This window comes from Vidua macroura, chromosome 7, assembly GCF_024509145.1.
Source record: "Vidua macroura isolate BioBank_ID:100142 chromosome 7, ASM2450914v1, whole genome shotgun sequence".
Taxonomy (NCBI): Eukaryota; Metazoa; Chordata; class Aves; order Passeriformes; family Viduidae; genus Vidua; species Vidua macroura.
This window is the reverse complement of record NC_071577.1, coordinates 6,997,865-7,019,618: the sequence shown is the minus strand read 5'-3', so window position 1 is coordinate 7,019,618 and position 21,754 is coordinate 6,997,865. Positions and strand designations below refer to the sequence as shown.

General features: G+C 46.8%; 1 protein-coding gene across 2 annotated transcripts; it reads right to left on the bottom strand.

The window, feature by feature from the left end:
• Positions 1-562: 562 nt before the first annotated feature.
• Positions 563-20,914, bottom strand: LANCL1 (LanC like glutathione S-transferase 1). 2 transcript variants are annotated; one of them, XM_053982094.1, is made up of 10 exons: positions 20,752-20,914; positions 20,473-20,590; positions 11,754-11,961; positions 7,771-7,906; positions 7,332-7,478; positions 5,303-5,485; positions 4,727-4,903; positions 4,380-4,452; positions 3,393-3,500; positions 563-2,447 (listed from the first exon to the last, which is right to left on the bottom strand). In XM_053982094.1, the coding sequence occupies exons 1-9, from the start codon at positions 20,833-20,835 to the stop codon at positions 3,424-3,426; spliced, it is 1,203 nt and encodes a 400-aa protein (XP_053838069.1). In that variant the 5' UTR covers positions 20,836-20,914; the 3' UTR covers positions 563-2,447; positions 3,393-3,423. The 2 variants fall into 2 exon arrangements, with proteins under 2 accessions (XP_053838069.1, XP_053838068.1); XM_053982093.1 differs by having other exon boundaries at positions 563-3,500.
• Between the last annotated feature and the right edge of the window lie 840 nt (positions 20,915-21,754).

Here is a 21,754-nt window from a genome sequence, read left to right as displayed (position 1 = left end):
AGGGGATGAGCTGGGGTTTGTGGAGGCTGAGATCTCTTCTGCTGTGCTTTTTCCCTATTAACTCTGGGAGAGCATCTGCCACGCCACAAGCCAGCAGCCTACTCCAAAGTGGTTTCAAAGGGAAACCACTCATCAAATCCCTGCAGCGGTAGTTAATAAATGGATTTATCAGCTCAGTGTGTCTGACTGCAAAGGCTACAGGAGCTGAGGACAGCTCATGGCAGGATTTTTTGGAAAAAACTTTAAATAATGTTAGCCACTGATTTAGTGTGCGTGCTGACAGCTGTTAGTGGCCATTTAAAAAGTTAATATGTAGGAATGAGAAATGAAGTAATTTAGGCAGACAGAGCACTATCTGTTGCTCTCCTGCACTGTCTCTATGTCATATCTTTGATAGCTGAGGCTGCTGTCAGCTCTTGAGAGCTGAAACCATGCTGGGCTCTCAGGGGACTTGCACACATACAGATGGCATTTGGTTAACAGTCTTTGGGATGTTTTTCATCTTGCTGTTCACACTCATACACAAAGGAGGTGAACACAAACTGAGCCAGATGATAAAGCATTCAAAATATGTTTTTTACTTGTTTCTTGGGAATATAGGTTATTTTATATGTTTTTTGCTTTTGTTTTTAACAGACCACCACCATGGACAAACACAACCAGCAACAAGTGTCAAATGTCTACACTTCTAATAAAGTCCCTCAGGTGCCTTGTTGAAAAAGGACCAGTTGAGTTTTCGAACCTTGTCTTGGTCCTGCTCCCTCTCCTTGGCACACAGGTGGGTGGAAGTGGGCAGCACCACACCAAGCCCCTGTATGAGAAAGGAAGGGTAACCAGAGAAACTGCATTATGCTGCTTTCTCATCCTCATTGCTGAACCCCCTTCCTCAAGACCTTTACCACAAACCTTAATAGAAACTATAGAAAACCAGGTTGTGTAGGACCTCAAGCAACTCAATATAAGCTTGTGCTAGAGGGCAGGATCACCTCTATCCACAGCACTCCTGACAGCTTGGTCTTAAAGCCTCTGCTGCTGGACAGTCACGGCCTCCCCGAGGTGCCCTGTTCCTCCTTTCACTGAGCAGGAGGTGCATTTTTAGGAGGATCCACCTCTTCCTTTTGATGGCCAGCACTGCACACAGGTGTATTTTGGTGCAGCCAACAGCAACCTGCAGGACTCTGGTGTCCAGTGGAAGCCACAGAGGGAGGATGCAGCCTTGGAAGGAGACACCAGTGCAAAAGGATGCCCTGGGATGAAAGCACAGCCTGCAAGGGAAAGCCCAGGACTGGCCTTGATGGATTGGAGATGAGGGAAAAATGTGAAATACCCTTAACACTCCAAGTGGGTGGAAGGCCACTGAGCCTCCAGGAGCTGCCAGCACAGCACAGCTGTTGTGGAATATGTTGATCTCTTCAGACATGAATCCTGGTCACAAAGCAGGCGGTAGAAATAACCCAGAATTTGGTTGTTTCAGCATTTTTATTAGACAGTGCTCCACTCAGCAGTTGTACACATGGCCCTAATGCTCCCCTAATCAGTGCACAAACCTTGGGACATTATGTTTGCAGGCCACCATGACCCAGACTGCACAAACCATGCCCTTTTACAGAAGTGGTGCTCAGGAGAAACCCAGGCTCAGAGCAGTGTCCCTTCACTGCCATCACACCAGCCAGGCTGGGAGGTAACTTCAAGTGCTGTTTGATTAGGCAACTCCTCTCTGCTTCCCAGTCACCTCCCTGCGCTGCTTAGGTCCTGTGAATGACAGGGTATGCCTGCTGCTGTGTCCACGTGAGCCTGAGACTTCTGACAGGGATGCCCACCCTCAAGGAGATGAGCTTTTCTGCAATTCAGGCTGTCTTCTGATGGACTTTCAGAAACCTATGAGGTTGAACCTATGAGGGCAGCAGGAGCGTGGGCTTTGAGGAAACAAATGAGCCTTCCAGGGCTGGTTTCTGCTCCTTGCCTACCCAGGTGGTTCTCATGGAGCTCCCTGTGCCACTGGGGCTCAGCTGCCCTGTGTTCAGGCACGTGTGAGTGTAACCCTGCCAGCTCTGGTGGTCCTGCTTTGCCACTGCTGGTCCAGGAGAGTGGCTGTGCTGCCCTGCTATTTCTCCCCTGTCCTTCTGGGACTTGAGGCACTCAGCAGTTCAGCCCTTGAAGATCAAAACTCATGGCAACATTGGTGCAGGCTGAGGAGCTGCTCTCAAACAGCACAAAGCTGTGTGGCTACATCTGTAAACCTCCCTGAGCTCAGTGTTTAGCTCATGCTCAGTGCTAAGAAAGTGGTTTACAGAGTCAGGTTCCAAATTCCTGTGAACTGGTGCAGCATCAGCTAAGGACGGAAAAGCAGATTTACTTCCTGCAAGTACCTGATCTGCATGACACATCAAAGCCAGTTAACCTAGTGCAGATTTTCCAGTTGGGTAGATGAGTGGTTGCAAATTAAACTACAATAGACAGTAGCAAGGCAAACAAGTGACTCAAATTATCCAAGTTTCAGAAAGCTTATAAAAGAAAACATGTAAATAACATCTATACAGCTAATAGGTGAGAACTCACTGGCATACATTTCTTTTCCCTTGTTGCCTCTGGTGGGCACCTGGCACCACCTAATACACAAATTTAAATAAAGACTGCAAAATAAACTCTCAAAGCTAACAAGAAGAGACCACAAAAGCAAGCATGCTTAGCTCACTTTTGGACTGGAGTTTGCCACTGGATGACCAATGGACTAGCAAGGTTTAATATAAGATGGCAATGGATTACTTGTCTGTCACTGGAACAAATGCACAGAAGAGCCTTTGCCTTTAGAGCAGATAAGGTGCAAACTCAGGACAAGCCTTTGGCATGTCAGTTCCAGCTCTGCCAATTTCAAGAAGATATTAAAAATATACATAAGACTCGACAGTCCATCACATTCGCTTCACGTGGCACAGTCCAGATACTGAACCATCTGCTCTCTGGGTGCTCAGAAAGAAAACACTTGAAAACAACTTCCAGGGCAATAGTCTCAGTTTTCCATCTGTTGTTCTCCAAAGGCAGCTAAATTCCTGCAACTATTTGTTAGCACAAAAAGAAGTTAAATAGCCCAGGTTACATTCAATAGAAAACTTCTTCCCAGGAAATGGGATACAGGAAATAGCAAAACTCTGTAACCAACAAAATACTGTACAGTTCTCCCTGCTCCCACCTGCAGCCCTGAGTTTTGAAGGGACACCAGCAAAATCTGCATTCTGTCTTTTAAACTAAACAATGTAATGAGACAACTAGAAATGTTAGAGAACTCAGCATGCCCTCAGGAGGATGGATTTACGTTCAGTTAGGCGAACAACGATGAGTCTGGAAAAAGGAGAAAGCAGCCTTGAACTGCGTTTCCAAGTGCAGAAGGATACAGGGCAGCAAACTGCCAAGCAGGATTCAGATTTAGAGTTCAAATGCAGGGAACTTGGCCTTGGTAGGCACCAGCAGGTCAGCAAGAAAGTAAATTGTTCCAGCCATTCCTGAGGATGAAAAAAACACACTGTGCTTCAGAGAAATTCCCTTTGGGCACCGTTTTTCTCAGTTATCCAAGGAATTAATGAGTTATGAAGACAGAAGAAAAGGTCCTAAATATTTTTCAAGGTTTGAGCCCAGGTTTCTTGAGCAACTTTGGTACGTCAGTGGGGAAAAGCACTTTGAAGTTAATCAAATGTTGAAAAGCACCTGGCAAAATGCCATGGGTCTTTTCCCCACTCCAGCTCCCTCCCTTCGGCTTTATCCAACCACAAGTTCAACACTGGGCAGCTTTGTCAAACTCTGATCATTGAGGCACTGCTGCCCAACGTCCTGACTGATGGAACTTCTGCTGTCCCTTGGCCTGCAGCAGCTTGGGGAAATTAGGGTTAGCTGGGGGGCTGGTTCCTTCAGCAAATACCCACTGATGGCAGATTTGGGGGGAGTTGTTAGCAGGAGGCACAAAGTGCCATAGGAGCTAACAAGGCCCATAAAAGCAGCCCCATTTGTTCCTCACCTTTACAATCAAACTGGAACACTTATGAAGGATATCAATCCTTAAAAATGTACAGAAAAGAGACTGTCTGAGAAGCCAGGCTACAAATAACCAAAAGGAAGCCTGTAGCCATGAAAGAATTCCCCTTGAGATCTGTATGCAAAATCTGTGTGGGAAGCCTAAGAGGATAAAATGCTCCAGCTAAGACATTAGCCTGTGCTACAAGGAGACTCCTTCTGGGAAAGGATAGAAAAAAACAGTGGGTACAAGTTCCTTTCCATCCCCTACACTGAGTTTTGCAAAGACTCCAGTGGAGCTTGTATTCTGTTTTCCTTGGTGCTAGGACAGCTTAGATCCAGGAGTAAAACACAAGGCTAGAGACTGAGATTACCTTCAAAGAGAGAGAATGGTGTGTCTGGAGTCCGGCACCCATGCTGCCCATAGCTTAAACACCACTCTGCAAACTGAGAAAAGAGGTACAAAAACGGTTCAAATTTAGTTAATGGCAAGTCTTGAGAAGATAATACTATCTCTTGTCCCCAGACTACCCCTTGCAGAGCAAGGCTTCTGAGGAAAATCCCTTCTGTGCAGGCTGTCAGACAGTGACTGCACTGTTGAAGGACTACTCTGGTGCAGTTGTCAGATCTAGCTGCATGTCTGCCCCACTAGAAACTGGGTTGCAAAGGCAGCCATGTAGAAGGCAGAAATGAATAAGTCCCTCTACTGCCTTACTCTTACCTTGCAGGCCCTGTAGAGGTATTTCATGTTCTGAGTGAGGTTGTACAGTGCCAGGAAGGCATAAGCATTGCCAGCTGTGCCATGGCACAGCCCGTAGCCTTTCTTCAGTAACCCGTGCTGCCAGATCACTTCTGCACACTGCAGGGCATCATTCAGGTACTGCTGCTCCCCAAAGACCTGTGGAGACATGAAACTGTTGTCCTTGCTGAGGCAATGTCCTTCAAACAAAGAGCATCCCTGTGGGATACAGAGGCTTGGGTGTCCTGCTGAAGTGTGTCTGCTGTTTACTTTTTAAGGAGGGTATTTTTGATATCATGAGTGGGGATGTAAGACCATTACTTCACACACAACTAGTTGTCTCCATCCATCACCTGCAACAGGGCAGCCCACATAACTGATGGATATTTTCAGAAATATTTGTTTAAAAGACTAATTTCTGTATCAGTCAGTGGCTCCTGTGGGGTGATTTCACTGTAACGAGCCATCCTACTTCCAAGCAAGGGCAGTCTCCCAACATGTCTGGAGGAAGTTTCACATTTAGGGGTCTCTAGAGGGTCTTTGCAAGATGTCTGGTACCTTGTATGCCTGGACAAGCATGTAGATTACACCTGGAGCTCCATGGCACCAGTGGACGAGTAGGTCTCTGGTGTCACCGATGCACGGAGGGTAATTCCCAGACGGGAACTTGAGCTGGCAGACATAGTCCACGCTGGGCTTGACTGTGTTGTGTAGCTTTACTTGGCTCACTCCAAAGCCAGGCTGAGAGAGAGAAAACATTCAAATCAGGGAGAATTACCATTCTGTCTGTCCCTAAGAGACCCAAGGTCTGCCCAGAAGGTGGAAACAAAGTCAACTATGGCTACATTCCCTCTTGCTCCTTGTAAATGAAGTAATTTCTTTGGTTTGGGCTTTCATGCTTCACAATTACCTACTCAGTCCCTGGCTGCTGTGCCTTTTGGCAGGGACTAATTTCCAGTCCTACCCTTGCATCCCAGAAACAGACTGTTCCTAGCATGTCGCCTGGTCCTCTAAGCAAGAGAGCTTGCTGCTACTTTTCCTAAAGACGAGCAGGAATAGCTCCAGGTCTAAAATCAGTATTAAGGATGATTCCTAGCATCTAGAGCATCTCAACCCTTGGCTGCTGAGCCAGCCCAGCTGGCAGACTGCAATTCTGAATCTTCACAGATGTTGCTGGGTAATTTCAAGAGGCTGACTTCACTGCTGACCTCAGAGGGAAGCAAGGGAGAGGCTTCAGTGTCCTCTTCCAAAGACACTGCCCCACATGAAATCTGTGCAGTTCTAATTTCCCATGGCAGACTGCAATGAACACTCTCATCTAAGGATCACATTGTTCCCAGGCTGGTAAATGGAAAATTAAAAATCAATATTTGTGCTGTAAAACCATTAGAGATAAAAGATGTTTTCCTCTCCATATTTCACATGCTTGCTTCTCCCAAGGCTTTCTGTGCATCATTCTTGGCTGATCCAGGTTCCTTATACTTCAGATAGCAGAGAAGCATAAAGCCCACACAGTATTTTATGGGAGACTCAAAATTATTTAAAACAGCCACTTGGGAACAAGCTCAGGGACTTGGTACAAATTTAGGCTCGCAGCACATGGCTGTCTCCCCTGCTCCTAGCTTGCTATTCTGTGCTCCTGGGCAATCCCTCCACCTTGCATTCCCCTCTTGCCAATTCTTCTTCTTAAAATCCACCAACCATATCTTCCTCTCTGAGCCACAGAAGAGTTATATTCACAGGACTTCTACTGATGCTGTATATGGGCTTTAACTTTGACAGTCCTGAATGAAAGCTCAAATGCTTGAAACCTGGTGGCTTCCTTTTCCACCTGCTCTGAGAGTTATGTCTAATAAAGCATTATAAACCATTTCTAGACCAAAATAATTTGCAGTGCTCATGGATGCTCTTAATGCTTTCAAAATTCAATGTTACTTATTGCTGTTATTTTTCTAAGTGCTTGAGCACTGTAAATATATGCACGAAGGGACCCACATAGGGGAATTATCACCCTCATTTTTTTCAGAGCCAGAACAGGGAATACTGACAGAGCTCCAGGGAGTTGTGCAAAATAGTGAGAAGGCATCAAAGCAAAGGGGTACTGCATCTCCCAGCCTCTTGTCTTGCTCTGCATACTGCAGTCACTGCAGAACTCAGTTCCTTTATCGAAGTCCCACCTCTATCAGAGTTGGAAGCAGGTTCTGCTTTGGATACAAAGGCATTTCCCACTTTCCTACTATGAGCACAATTTCTTTCACCATGCTTTTCTCTCAGAGATGCTCCAAGTAAACACCTCAGAAAATGCAGGGAGCCAGCAGATACCAACAAATGTGAATAATTTAGAAGCAATTAACATGAGGGGGAAACTCAGACACAGCTGAGCTACAGGCCTTCATTATGTGATACTGCTGGTTAATGCAGGTCACATTTCTCCACACATCTCCAAGGTAATCATGACAAACACATGGGTAAGTCCATCAGACAAGGTATCTTTCCCAGTTTGACATTCCCAAGAACCAATTCAAATGCTGTTCCTTGTTCAAAGAAATGTGAAACAGCTAAGGACCCCTCCCCTCATGGCTCTTACCTGCATGAGATAGTAGTAGATCCCAGCCAAACCATGGGCTGCTCCTACATAGTACTCCTGGTACCACTCAAACATCAGTGGGCTCTTGGCTGTGAAGTTCCTCTTTTTGGCTAAGCTCTCTCCTGAGGCTACAACTGCTTCGCAGACCTGTGAAGGGATGGGAACAAATGTGGGTGAGGGAAATGTTGCTGACTTGAACACAGCACAGTGAGTATTCTGACACAGAACAAGATGGTGGAATGAAATGTATGCCAGTCCAGTACTGCCTATGGATTTACATGGACAGTGGTGCTTTGTCCCTTTGGAAGAAAAGCAGGCATACCATGATGTGGTTTCTCCCTTATTGCCACAGCTCCTTACATACAGCATTGATTTTTACCTGCCCCAAGATGAATTACATGGGAAGAGACAGATAACAAATCAGCAAAAGGCATAGTACCTGCTGAATGTGACTGTGAGGGATCTTTTCCTCTCCAAAGTGCTTATTCACAAATACCAGTGCAGAGAGATAGCCCATGCGCCCGTAGAGGAGTTCATCTGGCACTCGTGGGTCAGCCTTGTGTAGGTGCAGCAAACTGCAATAAAACATTCCCATGGGGGAGATGAGAGGGAAATGCACTCAAACATTGCACTCAAAGCCATGTAAAAAAGCACTAAGACTGGAGCTCAAAACCATGGTTCATTCCCTCATGCTACTGTGCCCTAGGAGTTGTCAGGCCAGGCTCTGGCTCTCAGCCTTCCAGCTGCACAAGGTGGAAGGTGGAATCACCCCTTCCCTTCTGCCTTTTGTTTGGCTGATTGCTTCAGTCTGCTCTGCTCTTCACAATACATTCATACTATATGCTTGGGTTTTAGAGCACCAGCTTGGAAAGCTACATGAGGGGGAAACCTGGGCTAAAAGAGATGGTCAGCATAAAGCTGCTGACTGATCAGGAAAGTCTGCCATTATCTCCTTGTGATGTTACTGGCAAGGTGGACGCTCTGCCAAAAACCATCACTTTCAAATTATAGGGCTATCCTTTTAATTTGGCTGGCTAAGGAATATTTGAAAGTCAAACTAGTGCTAATGGTATGTGGAAAAAATCTCACCCCTAATGCTCTAAAGTCCTGACAGAGAAGCCCCTTTCTCTCCATGCCTACAAATAACCTGGGCTATGCTGTCAGGTGAGAAAGAGGTATCCCCATGAGCTAAAAATTGAAGTAAGAGGTGGAGCTACACATGTTGTTTAACACCAAGCTGCCGTGGCACATGGAAGAAATATCCTCTAGGGAGAACTGAGCAGCAGTGAGGACAGCTTAGCAAAGTGGGAGTGCTGTGGCTGTCTGAGGACAGCTTGCTTGGCACCAGGCTTCAGCCCACAAGTGCAGAGTGAGGTCTGCTGCAGTCAAGCGTTTTCTTTGCCACTTCTCTGTTATGATATTGCAAAGCTGGTGATATTCCTGTAGTGCTAACAGAGACTGACAGCACTTCACACTGGTGCTTTGTAGCCCAATTCACTCTTGATGCAATTTTTCCTTTGTTTTACCTCTCATCACACTTCCAGAAAGACTGGATGTCCTTCCCTGTCAGGGCAGCAGGTAGGAGTGTGATTGGATTTGACTTTATTTTTCTGTTCACCTATAAGACAGCAATCTGAAAAGTGCCATCACTTTTAAAGTACCAGCATAAGTGGCTTTAAGGCTGTTCCCTGACTGGTTCCTGCTGTGAAACCAGCCAGGAAAAGCTTTGTGTGTGCTGAGCTTCCCTGCTACAGCAGTGTGAAGAACAGAAAAGGTGCCTTGGCAGCCTTGGCTCCCTGGGCTTCATGGACTTTGCAACAATGTATTGCAAAGAAACAACCAAATGCCTCAAGTAGAGTATGCTGGGCTGTGACTCCTCATGGCAGGAAACTTTCTTCCCTTGCACTGGACTCCAAATGATTTTGAAGGAGAAAGGAGGGAGCAGTGTCTCAAGGTGTATTGGCACTTGACATGTGGACTTCTCCATGGGGGAGGTTTCTTTCTCACAGATTAAACCCAAGAGACAGACTTTACACCCAAGGCATGGGTTCTTCTCAGCTGCAGGAGCTGAAAGGAAAGGCCTGCTGCCTCCTCGTGGTGCCTGTTACAGAGTCTGAGGAAGGCAAATGAAGAGGGTTTCCAGGGAGGTGTTAGGACAAATAGACTCTAGGCTGGCCAGAAGAGAAGCTGGCTGGTGATGTTGTTCAGCTCTGCGATGTCAGGAAATGTCAGGTGATATAGAAGGAATGGATGGATGTGTGAATTGTAATACCAGTGTTAGGGATTTTCTCAGTTCTGGATGTGATACCTTTTTTTATGAGGAAATCTGGAGCAACTGGACCACATTTCTGTTCTTTGTGCATTACTGCTCTAACTGCTTTTCAAGCAGGATCATCAGGAGAGGAAGCCTGCCAGAAGTTTCTGCTGTTTTTGAAACGTGGTCATACATTCAAAAAGAGATGCCTGGGATGCTGCTGGACTGAATGCATGCAGAATGCATTCCTCAGGTGTGTGGGGTAAGTTGTGGTCTCTGAAAGGAAGAGCCACTCCTATTCACATTATCAGCCTATCACCTCAACTGTCAACCACCAGCAGTTTCTGGACAGAGGGAAATCAAGGCAGCTGTAGAGCAAAATGGGATTTTTGTACACCATTGACTCTGAAAGCATAGTTTTGACCTTCTGAATTGGTGGGAGGTGACAGGAAAAAGAGGGCCCCTAGAACATGGCTCAGATTTTCACAGGCTCTTGGAAAATAGGCTGCCCCGAAACATCAGTCTCTCTAGAGCATAAAAGCACATTTTTGGGTCATGAACTCATTTAGGAAAAAGCAAGCTTCTGTCTCTTCCACTGCAGGTAAAACCTGGCTGATGGATTCTCTCCACTGCCTCTATAAAGATGAGGTGCTTTAAAAGACAGAGGACAAAATGCAGAGAGGCCCTTCTTCTCCACAGCTCTGATAAAAGTGCTCTTTCCATGCACTTGCACTGCACAGCTTAGCAATTGTTCTGTAACTAAACAGCACACTCAAAAACCATTTAGAAGTTTTGATTAAGGGAGCTACTTCTCAAAGAAATACCCTATTGTAAAGGAGCACGGTCAGGCTAACTGCTTTGGGAATTGGTGGCACAATAAGGACAGTATAACTGTTCATTTGAGGAAGCCACATTTTTCTGTTTTCCTCTTGCAGATGTATAAAGAAACCAATTTCCATTGTTCTGACTTTATTATACCATTAGATGGCAGTGCAAAATTAATCACAAGATTCCATTCTGCCACCAAACCATAGGCAGAGCAAGAGGGATATGGGGAGGGGAGACCTGAGCAAGAAAACATGAATTAGGAATTGTTTTTACAACCTGGGACTTATGCACTGACCACAACTGACCAGTATTGTTTGACAGATTAATTCCCTTTTTGTTAACAAATATGTTAATCATAGTGAGATTTGCCACTCTGTCAAAGCAAAATCTAACCCACAGATTATTATCAGAATAAAGAAAGAATTCTGTCCTCAGACTGATTGTATCTACATCAACCAGAAGCTATTCTTAGTTAAAGGAGTGGAACTGGGTGTCCAAACTATACAGACACCTCTGATTCCCACCTGTGGCTTTTTTAAATTGCTATTATGCATCACTTACTCAAGGCTGTTTAAGGGCAGTCAGTGTTTTGAAGCCTCAGGGGTTTTGTCTTTCTTTGTGCTGATCATGTAGGAGTGGAAACTCTCTACAGGACTGTTTCTCTCCTTCTTAAAACTCTCTCCCTTAACTGAGAAATGCTTGCAACTACATCTCCTTAACTATTTTCCTATTTGCCACATGCTGATCTATGACAGCTTGTTTGTCGTTTTCTTGTCTTAAGTACCCAACAGAAATACATGTGAGAACAGTCGAGGAAAGGCAGGAAATAGAAATAAATGAATCATAACCAGCTGCATTCTGCAGTTGAAAGGGATGCTGTCAATCTTAGGTTTAAGTCAAAGACAACTAATAAAGAGCAAGTGGAAGCAAGTACCAAAATTAAATCTAATAATCTTACCACATTTTTCCTTTTCATCAAAATGACTGTAAAGCTAAATTAAAATGTTCTCAAAAACCACCAAACCCCACCTTCTGGGTTTTTTTGTTTTTAATTTTGGCACTTTTTTCTTCCTGTGTTTATCAGAATTATTTTTATGATGGCAATACCAGCTGAACAATATCCTTGTTCCCCAGCCTGCCATGCAAATATGTTTGTCCTTAAACCACCTCTTTTACCAGGGCAGGAAAAGTTTGTGCTGCCTTGCTAAATTACTGGATTATTTCTCACACAAGACTGCAACAAAATGTATTCATATTTGTCAGACAGTGCCTCACACAAGCCCAGACCAGCTCTATGAGCAAGAGGAAGGTCAGGTCAAAGCCATAACCAAGTATTTTACCGGATGATGCAGTCTTCTGCCTGCTTCTGGTTCTGCAGCTTGTGGTAGACGACAGCAGCCACTGCCAGGGGCCCAGCATCACCACACAGGAAAGTGATGGATCGCCTGGTCAAGCACCTCAGGCTCTTCTTCACGTACTCATGGGCCACCTGAAGGTAGGCTGGGTCTCCATACACATCAAACAGGTGCAAATACAGCAAAGCAATGCCTGCAGAAGGAACAGAAAGGTTGCATCCACTAGAAATGTTTGCTCTGTTACTTCGATGAAGCTGAAAGTCTGGCCTGGCCCTCATCTAGGGCATAAACCTGACAGACCAGGGACATAACCCACAGTTCCTTTCCTGCTTTGTCATCTCCTTGTAACTTGATGCTGCTTGTGAGTGGATGGCAAATCAAGACAACAGCAGGGTCTGACCCAGGAAGGCCTGGAGAACAGCACAGAATTGCATAACATTTTATATACAATTACATACAATTTTAGTAGCAAGGAGCAAAAGATGAGATAGACAAACCCACCTAAATCCATACACTGTACCTGTGACTTCTGCTCAACAGTGAATGGGGGGGGAAATAATCTCTGGGCAGATGGTACTTGTGACAGAGCAGAACTGAATTGTCACCTTCTCTACTTTTTCCCCATGCTTAGGGGGTAAGGGGTTGGGTCACTTAGCTTGGATTGGATTTTTAAAAAAAGTGACACACCATCAACACTGAGAAACAGCATCCTTAGGACATCCAGACATCCCACTTGACCCTTTTTAAAAATTTCCTTCTATTATTCTTTTTTAATTCCTTTCCACTGGCAAGGTTGTTGCAGTTCCCTGGACATCATCTCCTGCTGTTGAGCAAGTCCCAAGCCCTACAGCAAGGACTGGTGCATCCTAGAAAAAATGGACTGCCCAGTTCTCCTCTGCAGCACACCACTTATGAGATCAGCCCATCTGAAACACAAAGAGCTGCCTAGAATACTAGAAAAGGCTGCATGGTCCTCACTAGAGGTTTCTAATGGATTGGCCAGCTACAAAAACAGTTCTGCTCCTCAGCAGTCACATCAATTGCTGTCCTTTGCCTCTGTCTGCCTTGTCTTCACTCAGCTTTTGAAACTTTCAGTAGGTAAATGAGGAGTTCTCAGTAAGTCTGTGCCTGACAGGTCTGTCAGACTTGAACCATCCTTCTGATCTGGGAGACATCCTTAAACCTGCACTTAAGAAAGCTACTGGCCTACATCACTTTGAGAAGAGCTTATTTCTCCCCTTAATAATAACCATTTCTAAGAAGACTCAGGTCCTGCATTAAGCCTAAATTAATAGAGCCAATCTCTGCAGATTTTGATGTGATAAGGTCAAGGGGGCAAGCATGCTGCAAAATTACAGTCCAAGGTACTGAGGACAATTTCAAACTTGGATAATTTTCTCATTTTGCATGGGTAATCTCCAAAGCTTCATGTTACAGACAATCCAATTCCACATGTACATTATGTATAAAATTTCCATTCCTTCTGAAGCTAATAACCTTGTCCTCTCTCTAAGCAATTTAGTGCTAGCAATTCTAGAGAGAGCTCAGATGTACAGTGCCATCACTCAAGTCTATAAGGATGTGGATATGAAGCCCTTCTTTAAAAGGGAACCCTCCTTTTCCAGCTAGAAAATGTCAAGTGACTCTCCTTGATTTATTTAGTACCTAGCACATCATCTAGACTCTTATTAGCCTGATAGCTGTCTGAGCACAACTTGCACTCTTGACTTATCTGCTTTAATATACAACTTTTAGCTTTGTAAGTAGTTTCTATTCCCATTGTCATCGTGCAACCCTAATTATGCACATAAGTACCCTGCCAAGACCACTGCAAAGACTGAATTCTTAGAAAGTAAATCTCAGCATTGTTTTCTTCTGATTTCTTTGCCTCTCCTCTTTTAAAACATTTCTCACCCCCTATCCTCTCAGGCCCAAGCATCTTTGGAAAGACTCCAAAAAACCACTGACCTGTACTAAAGGATGAAGCTGCTTTCCCAAAACATTCACTTTTCTTTTTTATTTATAAGACACTGAAAGGTCTTATAAACTGCATCCAAAGCCAGTTTTCTCAATTCACTCCGGCTGTCATTTGATACTGGCAATACGCCAGGTACCCACAAAAGCTGTTCACTCACCCTCTTCTGTTACAGTTGGGAAAAGGAGAGGGAAAAAATTAATGAAGGGCACATGTATTGAGATAAGGATTGTGAGAAAAAAAAGTCTAAGGGCAAAACAGGTTCAAATTTAAAGGTATAAAGTAAATTTATTATTAACAGAGTCAGAGGAAGATAATGAGAAGTAAAATAAGCCTTTAAAAGACATTTTCCCCCCAGCCCCTCCCTCCTCCCCACTGACAGTACAGGGAGACAGGGCATGAGGGTTTTGGTCAGTTTGTCACTCCTGATATTCTTCTGTGTGCTCAGGGAGAGGAGTCCTTTCTCAGCTATGCCATGGGGTCCCTCCCATGGGCAAACAGTCATTCCAAAACTGTTGTGGCATCACTCACTTGTCCACAGGGTATAGTCTTTTAAGGACAGGCTGCTCTAGTCTGGAAGCCAGGGCCCTCTATCTCTGGAAGCAGGAGCCCTCTTGCTCTATTTGGGTCTCCCACTGCATCACAGCTTGCTCTGGCATCCACCCGCTCCAGTGTGAGCACTTCTCCCATGGGCTGTGAGTGGAACTCTGCATCCCCCATGGACTTCATGCATTACAGGGGCTCAGCTGCTTCACCATGGTCCTCACCATGGCCTGCAGAGGAATCTCAGCTCTGATGCCTGGAGCACCTTCTCCCCTTCTTTTTCCACTGACCTCGGTGCTGCCATGTTTTCGCCCACATGTCCTCACTTCCTCCTCTTCTCTGACTGGAAGAAAAACTGCTGCTTGTAGGTACCACTATCAACAAGTTGCAGTAATTCAAAGATTCCTGCAGGATCCTGTAGCGCCGAGAAGTTGATCTCATCTAGGTTCTGAGTCAGGGAATTGCCCATCCTGTTTCTGCTGCCGGCCACACAGCCCCACCACTATTGCACGGGCAGTGGTGGCTGTAGCGGTACTGGGGCTGTTTAATGCCTCTCCTCATGTGGAGAGGTGTTAAAAAATAAAATCAAGGTTTGCAGGTTCCACAGGTACAAAAGGCATGATCTGTAGTCTCTTTGCTCAGCTCATGTCTCCGTTCATGTGGGGTGCAGGGAAGGAGAAGCTGCCACCCTGGCCCTGCCCTTCCCACCACAGTGTATTGCCCCAGGCCGTGCCAGCATGGCGGCAGCCGCGGTGCCTCCCCAGCCCTGGGGAAAAAACTGTGCGTGCGCTGTTTTGATTTTCTTCTTAAGCGTGTCATCACAGAGGAGTTACCAACCTCTCTCATTGGGCCAGCACCGTGTCCATCTTCAGAGCCATTAGAGATTGGCTCTGTCAAACACGGTAGAAGCTTCCAGCAGGTTCCCACAGAAGGTAACCCTGTGGCCCTCCCCTGCTACCAAAAACTCAGGCCGTGCCAAATCAACACAATTCCTCAAGGAATTCCTTATTCCCAAATTGATCAGAAGGGCACAAGCAGTGCTGTGTTCAGCTTGCTGATCCCTCTGTTGCCATCTGTGAACCCCAGTGGGGAGAAGGCAGCAGAGGACGGCAGGCACAAGCATGAAGGGGCAATGTTGACAGGTGTATGTAGAGGGATACAAAACACAGTCACCTGGGTGACATTCGGTATTAACCTGTGGGCCAAGGTGCAGGCAGAGTATTTCAGAGGCAGTGCAGGTCAGAGACAAGAGTATCCACACAGTGACCTTGGTTCAGTTAAGGCAGTGTTGCTCTGCAAAAGCTCTTCCAAAGCTCTGCCTCACTCCCTCTCCAATATCCTCCTCACCCCAACTGACTGGGTAGGTTTGTGACTGACTGGGTGTTTGGTTGGCATGCTTTACATGATACACAAACATGGCAACACCAAACACATGGAGCTAGGTAGGCTGTGGATCTGCTCCATTTCTGTGTGCCCTGGAGGTCTGGTGTTCAGTTGGAAATGTGACCTAATTTTGTGACCTCTGACTATTTCCAAGCAGAACGGCCATACAGTGGCTGCCTGTGGCCTGCTAGCACCAAAGATGTCTGGGCTTTGTTCTGTTGATTGTTTACTACTGGACCTTTTTCTCTGTAGTTTCTCAGAAGTCCGAGTTTTTTGCTTCTTGCCCCTGCTGCAGAGCCAAATGAGATGGGGAATTCATCAGAGAGTCCTTGATGGTACAGGGCTGCACTGAACACGTGCTGCTGACAGACCAACAGGGCTCTGCTGACTGAAATGGCCACCTCCAGCATGCAGAAAGCCAATACATGAGAGTTGAGTGTCAATGCCCAAGATGCTGGCTCACTGCAGGAAATCAGGAGGCCAAAGTCAATCCTGCGTGCCTCACAAAGCCTGCTTAGTCAACACCTTAGAAGGACAGTAAACAGCACCTCTCTCCTCTCATCCTTCTGTAGGGTAGGTGTAGAGGGCTACTTTGCATTAGAGATTTCTTTAGAGCAGGGCAGTGGAGTTACAGGCAATTGTGCCAGTTGTGCCAGAGTAACAGCCAACTTGTGCTGATGCCCTGACTTCAGCAACCATTGCTTTCAACAGAGCAGGCACTGCTAGAAATACCAGGTAAGGTCTTGCTTGTGAGCTAAAGCTCTGCAGTAGGCACAAAGAGTATCTCATCCATATGACTGTTCTGTTGATCAAAGAGAAGTTGTGCCTTAACTTCTCTGCAAGTTTAAACTTGCTCTTTTGTTGGACTGCAAGCAGTTTGCTTTGCAAGCAAGTTATGCCCTTAGACTGTTCTGAACATGCCTCCTTGCCCAGCAGGAGCTGAGCTGTGCATCTTCTACCAAGGAAAGGAGGTTGCCAAAAGAGGATGCTTTGCTCCAAACCGACCACCTAGAGTTATAAAAATCTCTTTATAGAGATCTTGCATTGACCCAGGGCAGTAAATCAGCCAGCAGCCTCAATGCAAGATGTCAAACATAGAGGGAAGAAGCAGAAACCTATCTCTGCACAGTGATGAAACCTGATGGTTTCAAGTGAGACAGCTGAGGCCATTTTATTAAGACAGGCATGAGGTAAAATAGCACCGATGGCCCAGCTTTATTGCCCAGCTCAAAGGATAATTAGCATCTTTCCAGATGCAGACACATGGGATGCTACCTTGCCCTCCTAAATGCATGCCAAAGCCACACTGCATGCAACAGTGAGACGTCTCTGGAAGTCCATGTTCAGATCTGACTGGGGAGCCAGTTTGCAGCTTTTCTTCCAACTGCATGATTGATTATCCAGGATGCCTAAGCATTTATCCTGCCTTAAAACCTGGGTAACAGAGCTGCTTCTGTTAAACTTTTTACCCCACTACAAAATCCTACAACAGGTTAGGTTAGCAGGGATCAGTGGTGATCTGCTCCAACCCTCTGAAAGGAAGGTCAACCTCAAATTTGCATGCCATTGCTTTGGGCCTTGTCCAGTGTCTGACTATCTCCAAGAACAGAAAATTCACAAAAACTACCTGTCAAGCATTTGGCAGGAATGTGGTTTATGTGAGTGACCCAAGGCACTCTATTATCTCTCAGCAAATGCAGCCTCACTTTCTCTTGTTCTGTAGGGATTATCTGAGGATTTACATTTTTCTGAACAGGACTAAAAGGGATGTAAGTTCTCTGGGTTCTGAGGTTAAAACACAACATATTGCACTAAAGTAAATGAGAAGTATTTTTCCAGAAGTTTTCCTGAACTAGTTCAGTTGTAATTTCATTCTTACATGGCTTTCCTTTCAAAAGACAACTGAGCCCTGCTCCTTGTCCCTACTTGCCAGTGGGCCAGCCAAAAGCTGTGGATGGGGCAGGCCAGCTAAACTCGCTGGGCAGTTTCAGAGGCCTTCTGTGACTAAGACATTGCCAGAGAAGGGGATGGTTTAATGGGAAACAAATTCCAAATGAACTACCATAGTGTGGAGGAATATATATTATATACCTCATCACCTTGGAAGGATGGAACAGTCCAGTAGGCACTGGACTCAGGAGTATGTCACCTTCTGCAGTCAGCTGGTGACAGGAGTGAATTTCCTTCCGTTCCCTTTCCATCATCTATGCTCCCAGTCAAGACAGTCTTTGGAGCAAGGCCTTGTGCATTATCACAAACACCAACAGGCATACAGGTATCCCTCAGTATCCTCAGGCTAATCTGTTTGGAAATGGGTGAGGCCTCTGTGCTTCTACCAGGATCTGAACTGCTTCTGACTCAGAATTAGCTTAGAGCAGTTTAGCTTCCCTCAGTCTACACTGTGATACCACTGAAACAGATTAGGGAAAAAACTCTTCCAGCAGTCTCCCTAAACTGATGAAAAGCCAAAGCAGAACACAACAGCTGAGGCTGGTCTGTACCCAGGCACGTACCAGGTGCTGCCTATGGGGCCCCAGTCTCTGTGGGGAACTGAATGAGAATGTTAACAAGGTGATTCAAATGTGTTTTGAGGGCATTAAGCCATGTGCTGGATAATCTTGATCCAAAGTGTGTTGTCACTGCCTCTGAGCTGAAAATCTGAGTCCTCCCCTCCCTCTGCTCCAGCTTCACATGCCAAGAAGCCGTGGCTTCCCTGGCATGAGTGCATGCTGGGGGAACAGGGCTCTGTCAAGTGTGTTGGGAAAGAAAGGAGCCCCAAAGTAAAATGCCAGCATATGCTGTGTATTACTGAGTGTAATATAGTGAGTTCAAGTATGTTACATTTCACACAGAGTTTGTGCCAAGAGAGCCATGCTTCAAATCTCCCTTATTAGCAGCCACAGGAGTGAGCGTTGATTTCAGACTGCTGGGCAATGATTCACATGAGGAGATACTCAACAAGCCTTTCCTATACAAGCAATTACAGGAAAAAGCTGCTGTCTTGGCCCAAATAATTTTGTCTCTGGAAACAAGCTCTGAATAAATTAATATAGCTAGAATTGGAAAAGAAGGTAGGGTGACAAAGTTATAGTGTAACATCTGCAAACTTCACCATGCTGGCTGTGACTTCCAGGAAATCTGTCCATGGATTTTTTCCTATTAGCCAAGGCAAGAAAGCTGTGTGCCCACTGAGGAATGATCTCTTGGAAGAAAAGAGAAGAATCCCTCTTGAGAAATTCCCTTCCAAACGAAAAGAAGCTGAAATCCTGAAACAGAGGTCTCAACCACTTTTTCTTAACTGCAGTCACTTTCTAACATGAAGTACCATAGGACCACGTTAAGAAAGGGAACATGGCCTCTGGGGAAAAGTGTTTTCCTTCTCCCCAAAGACTTTGAGAGCACTTGTAACATCAACTATCCTCCTGCTTTGTCTCCTCAATTTTCTGGCCAGAGGAAGACTCTGCAGTCATGAGTAAAGACCACCTTTACCCAAGCAGCGCTCCTCATCAGAGGGGACCTCAGCACAGGGTCACACAGACTGCAAAACTGAACATGTCTGCCAAGGTGAAATCAGCCAGCACTCAGCAGAAATGTATAAATTCACTGGCAGCAGGAGCAGAGTGCTGCCAAGACAGCAGCTGATGAAATCAATGTTCTCCCACGCTGGAATTTAATACTGGCATCCTAGCACTTCTTATGAACTGCTCCTCAGTGCTCTCGGTGCCTGCCTTACTAAAATTTTGAAGCAGGCATTTCTAGCACTGCTGTCATCAAGCTGCAACATTAGTTTAGCACCAAAATAGTGAACACCACTCTCATAAGCAAACTGTTGGCATTAAGTTCCACAGCACCCACACACAAGCCAGCCACACCCAGATTGTACTGCAGAAAGTTGCCATTTAAGATTGCAGTGTACTGCAAAAAGAAGCAGCACCAAAAAAATCTTGCAGCAAGCATGAGATTGATTTCAGCTACCCTAGGGTCCCTGAATAGGGCCTGGCACATCACAGAAGGCAGGGGAGATGTCAAAGCACACAGCAGCAGCTGAAGCTGGGGCACAGAGAAAGGTGTGTCCTCCCTGGCACCAGTGGGTAGAAACAAGGAGGCAGAGGCAGGGCACACTCCCAAGGAAGGAAAACCAGGTTGAAAATGCAGACTAGGAGAAAGACAAGCTCCTGGAAGCTTTGCACACGAGTTAGTATGAGGAAGGCTTCCACACTTTGTTATACTCACATTAGTATTTCTGCTCCTTCTGGCAGGCACTGGAGCAAAGCCAGTGCTCACTAAGTGGAGTGGCACTACCTGGGAAACAGGAATGGAGCAATCTTCCAATCAGACAAGGTCATCAGATAAAATATAGCCCGAACAGAAAAGATAGACATTATCTCAGGCCATGAAGCTCACTGCTGCCAGATGCAAGGAGCACTGGATGAAGCACTGGTTTTGTTGTCATCGTCCCCACCATGGCTAGATTTGGAGCCTATCCCTTTGAAGGCTTCCATGCCTACTCTCAAGCAAGTGCCAGCTTTCTCTGTTGTGTAAGTCCAACACTATTAACCAAGACTAAACCAATCCTGCCCTATGACACTGTGGTCTTCCCTCTGCAGCACGAAACCTGCTTCAAAAATGGGGAGTCCAGAGAAAGACATCCCCTTGCTCAAATGGACTAAAACATGCAGAAGAAGTGCCATTCTTGACATGGCTCTACCGTGACCATTCGAATGGCCAAAGCCCCACGGTCTGCCAGGACCTGATCTAGAGGTGTGCTCCAGGGAGCTCCTGCCCCATGGGATCCGACCCTACCTGTCCAGCCAGTGTACGCGGTGCAGTCATGCGGGTCGGCCGACTTGAGGCCCTTCTCCATCTGCTGCAGCAGCTCCCTGATTTTGTTATTCAGCCGCTGCGTGAATTCGGGGGTCAGCTGTGGAGAGAAAACCCACCAAACGTGAAGGCAACGCCAGCAGGCGGGTGGGCATCCGTACACCGGGCAGCCCCGGTGTAACAATGTTTGTAACCAGACAGGTCCCTGCTCTACACGGCCGGGGCAGATCCCCACGGCCGCCTCACCCCAGCCCCGCTCACCCGCCCGGCCGCGTCGAAGTAGCCGGTGGCCAAGGACTTGTCGTAGTCCTCGTAGGGGTTCGGGAGCGCCCGCTGCGCCATCATAGTCCCGCTCGGCTCGGCCCTGCCCGGCTCCGCTCGGCTCGGCCGCGGCCCGCCCCGGCTCCGCCCCGGAAGGCGCCGGTGCCGCCGCGCGGCCCTTCCCGCGCCAGGGGCGGGCTCGGGGCCCGCGGCTGCTGCCGCCGGCGCTGAGGGGCTTGGGGACCCTGTGCGGCCGATGCTGTGGGGGTCGGGGCCTCTTGCAGCAGGTTGTGTCTGCTTTAGAGAGCTCTGTGGAGCCGAGGTCCTCTGCAGCTCAGGCATTCATGTAGGGTTTTATGTGGCTGGTCATCAAGGGGCCGATTGCAGCTGCCCCTGTGGAGTTTAGGGCCCCGTTGCTGCTGGGTGTGTGTGCTTTAGGGAGCCCTTTGGAATATGAGGTCGCTCGCAGCTGGCTTTGTGGGGCTTAGGGACACTGTAGGGCTGAGGGTAACTGTCTGTGTCTGGCTTAGGGAGCCCTGTGAGATTTTGGGCCCTCAGAGATGGTCTTGTGTTTAGGAGTCTCATGTGAGAGTCCCTGTGGGGTTTGGTTCAGTTGGCTGCATGAAGCTTGGAGGCCCTGTGGGATTAGGGGCCCCTTGCACCAGCCTGGAGTGGATGGGCACCATGTGGGTTTGGCATTAAGCTGGTGCAGGTGCTGACAGAGGAGAATGTGCTGAGTTCTGCAACCCCCAGCAGGATTTCCTCACTTGTGGTATGACCCAGCCTGGATGGGGGACAGGGGCTCTTCTTTGCTGAGCTGCTGCATCTCACCTGTGCTGACTGAGCTACATCTGCCTCATGAAGAGGTTAGGTCCCCGTGACTCATAGACCTGAGCAGTGCTTTTCCTCCCAAGTACAACACAACTGTGCTGCCATGGTGCTGGGGGTCTCCTTGCTGTCATTGTGGGGCAGTGTGCCCCTGTGCAGCCGCTCATGTACAATG

Coding starts and splice junctions, on each gene's coding strand:
- LANCL1 (XM_053982093.1), bottom strand. CDS start 20,835: ATGATGGCGCAGCGGGCGCTCCCGAACCCCTACGAGGACTACGACAAG. Junction 20,591..20,751: donor ACTTCGACGCGGCCGGGCGG/GTGAGCGGGGCT, acceptor TTCTCTCCACAG/CTGACCCCCGAATTCACGCA. Junction 7,907..11,753: donor GCAGAAGACTGCATCATCCG/GTAAAATACTTG, acceptor GTTTTATTGCAG/TTTGCTGCACCTACACAAGG.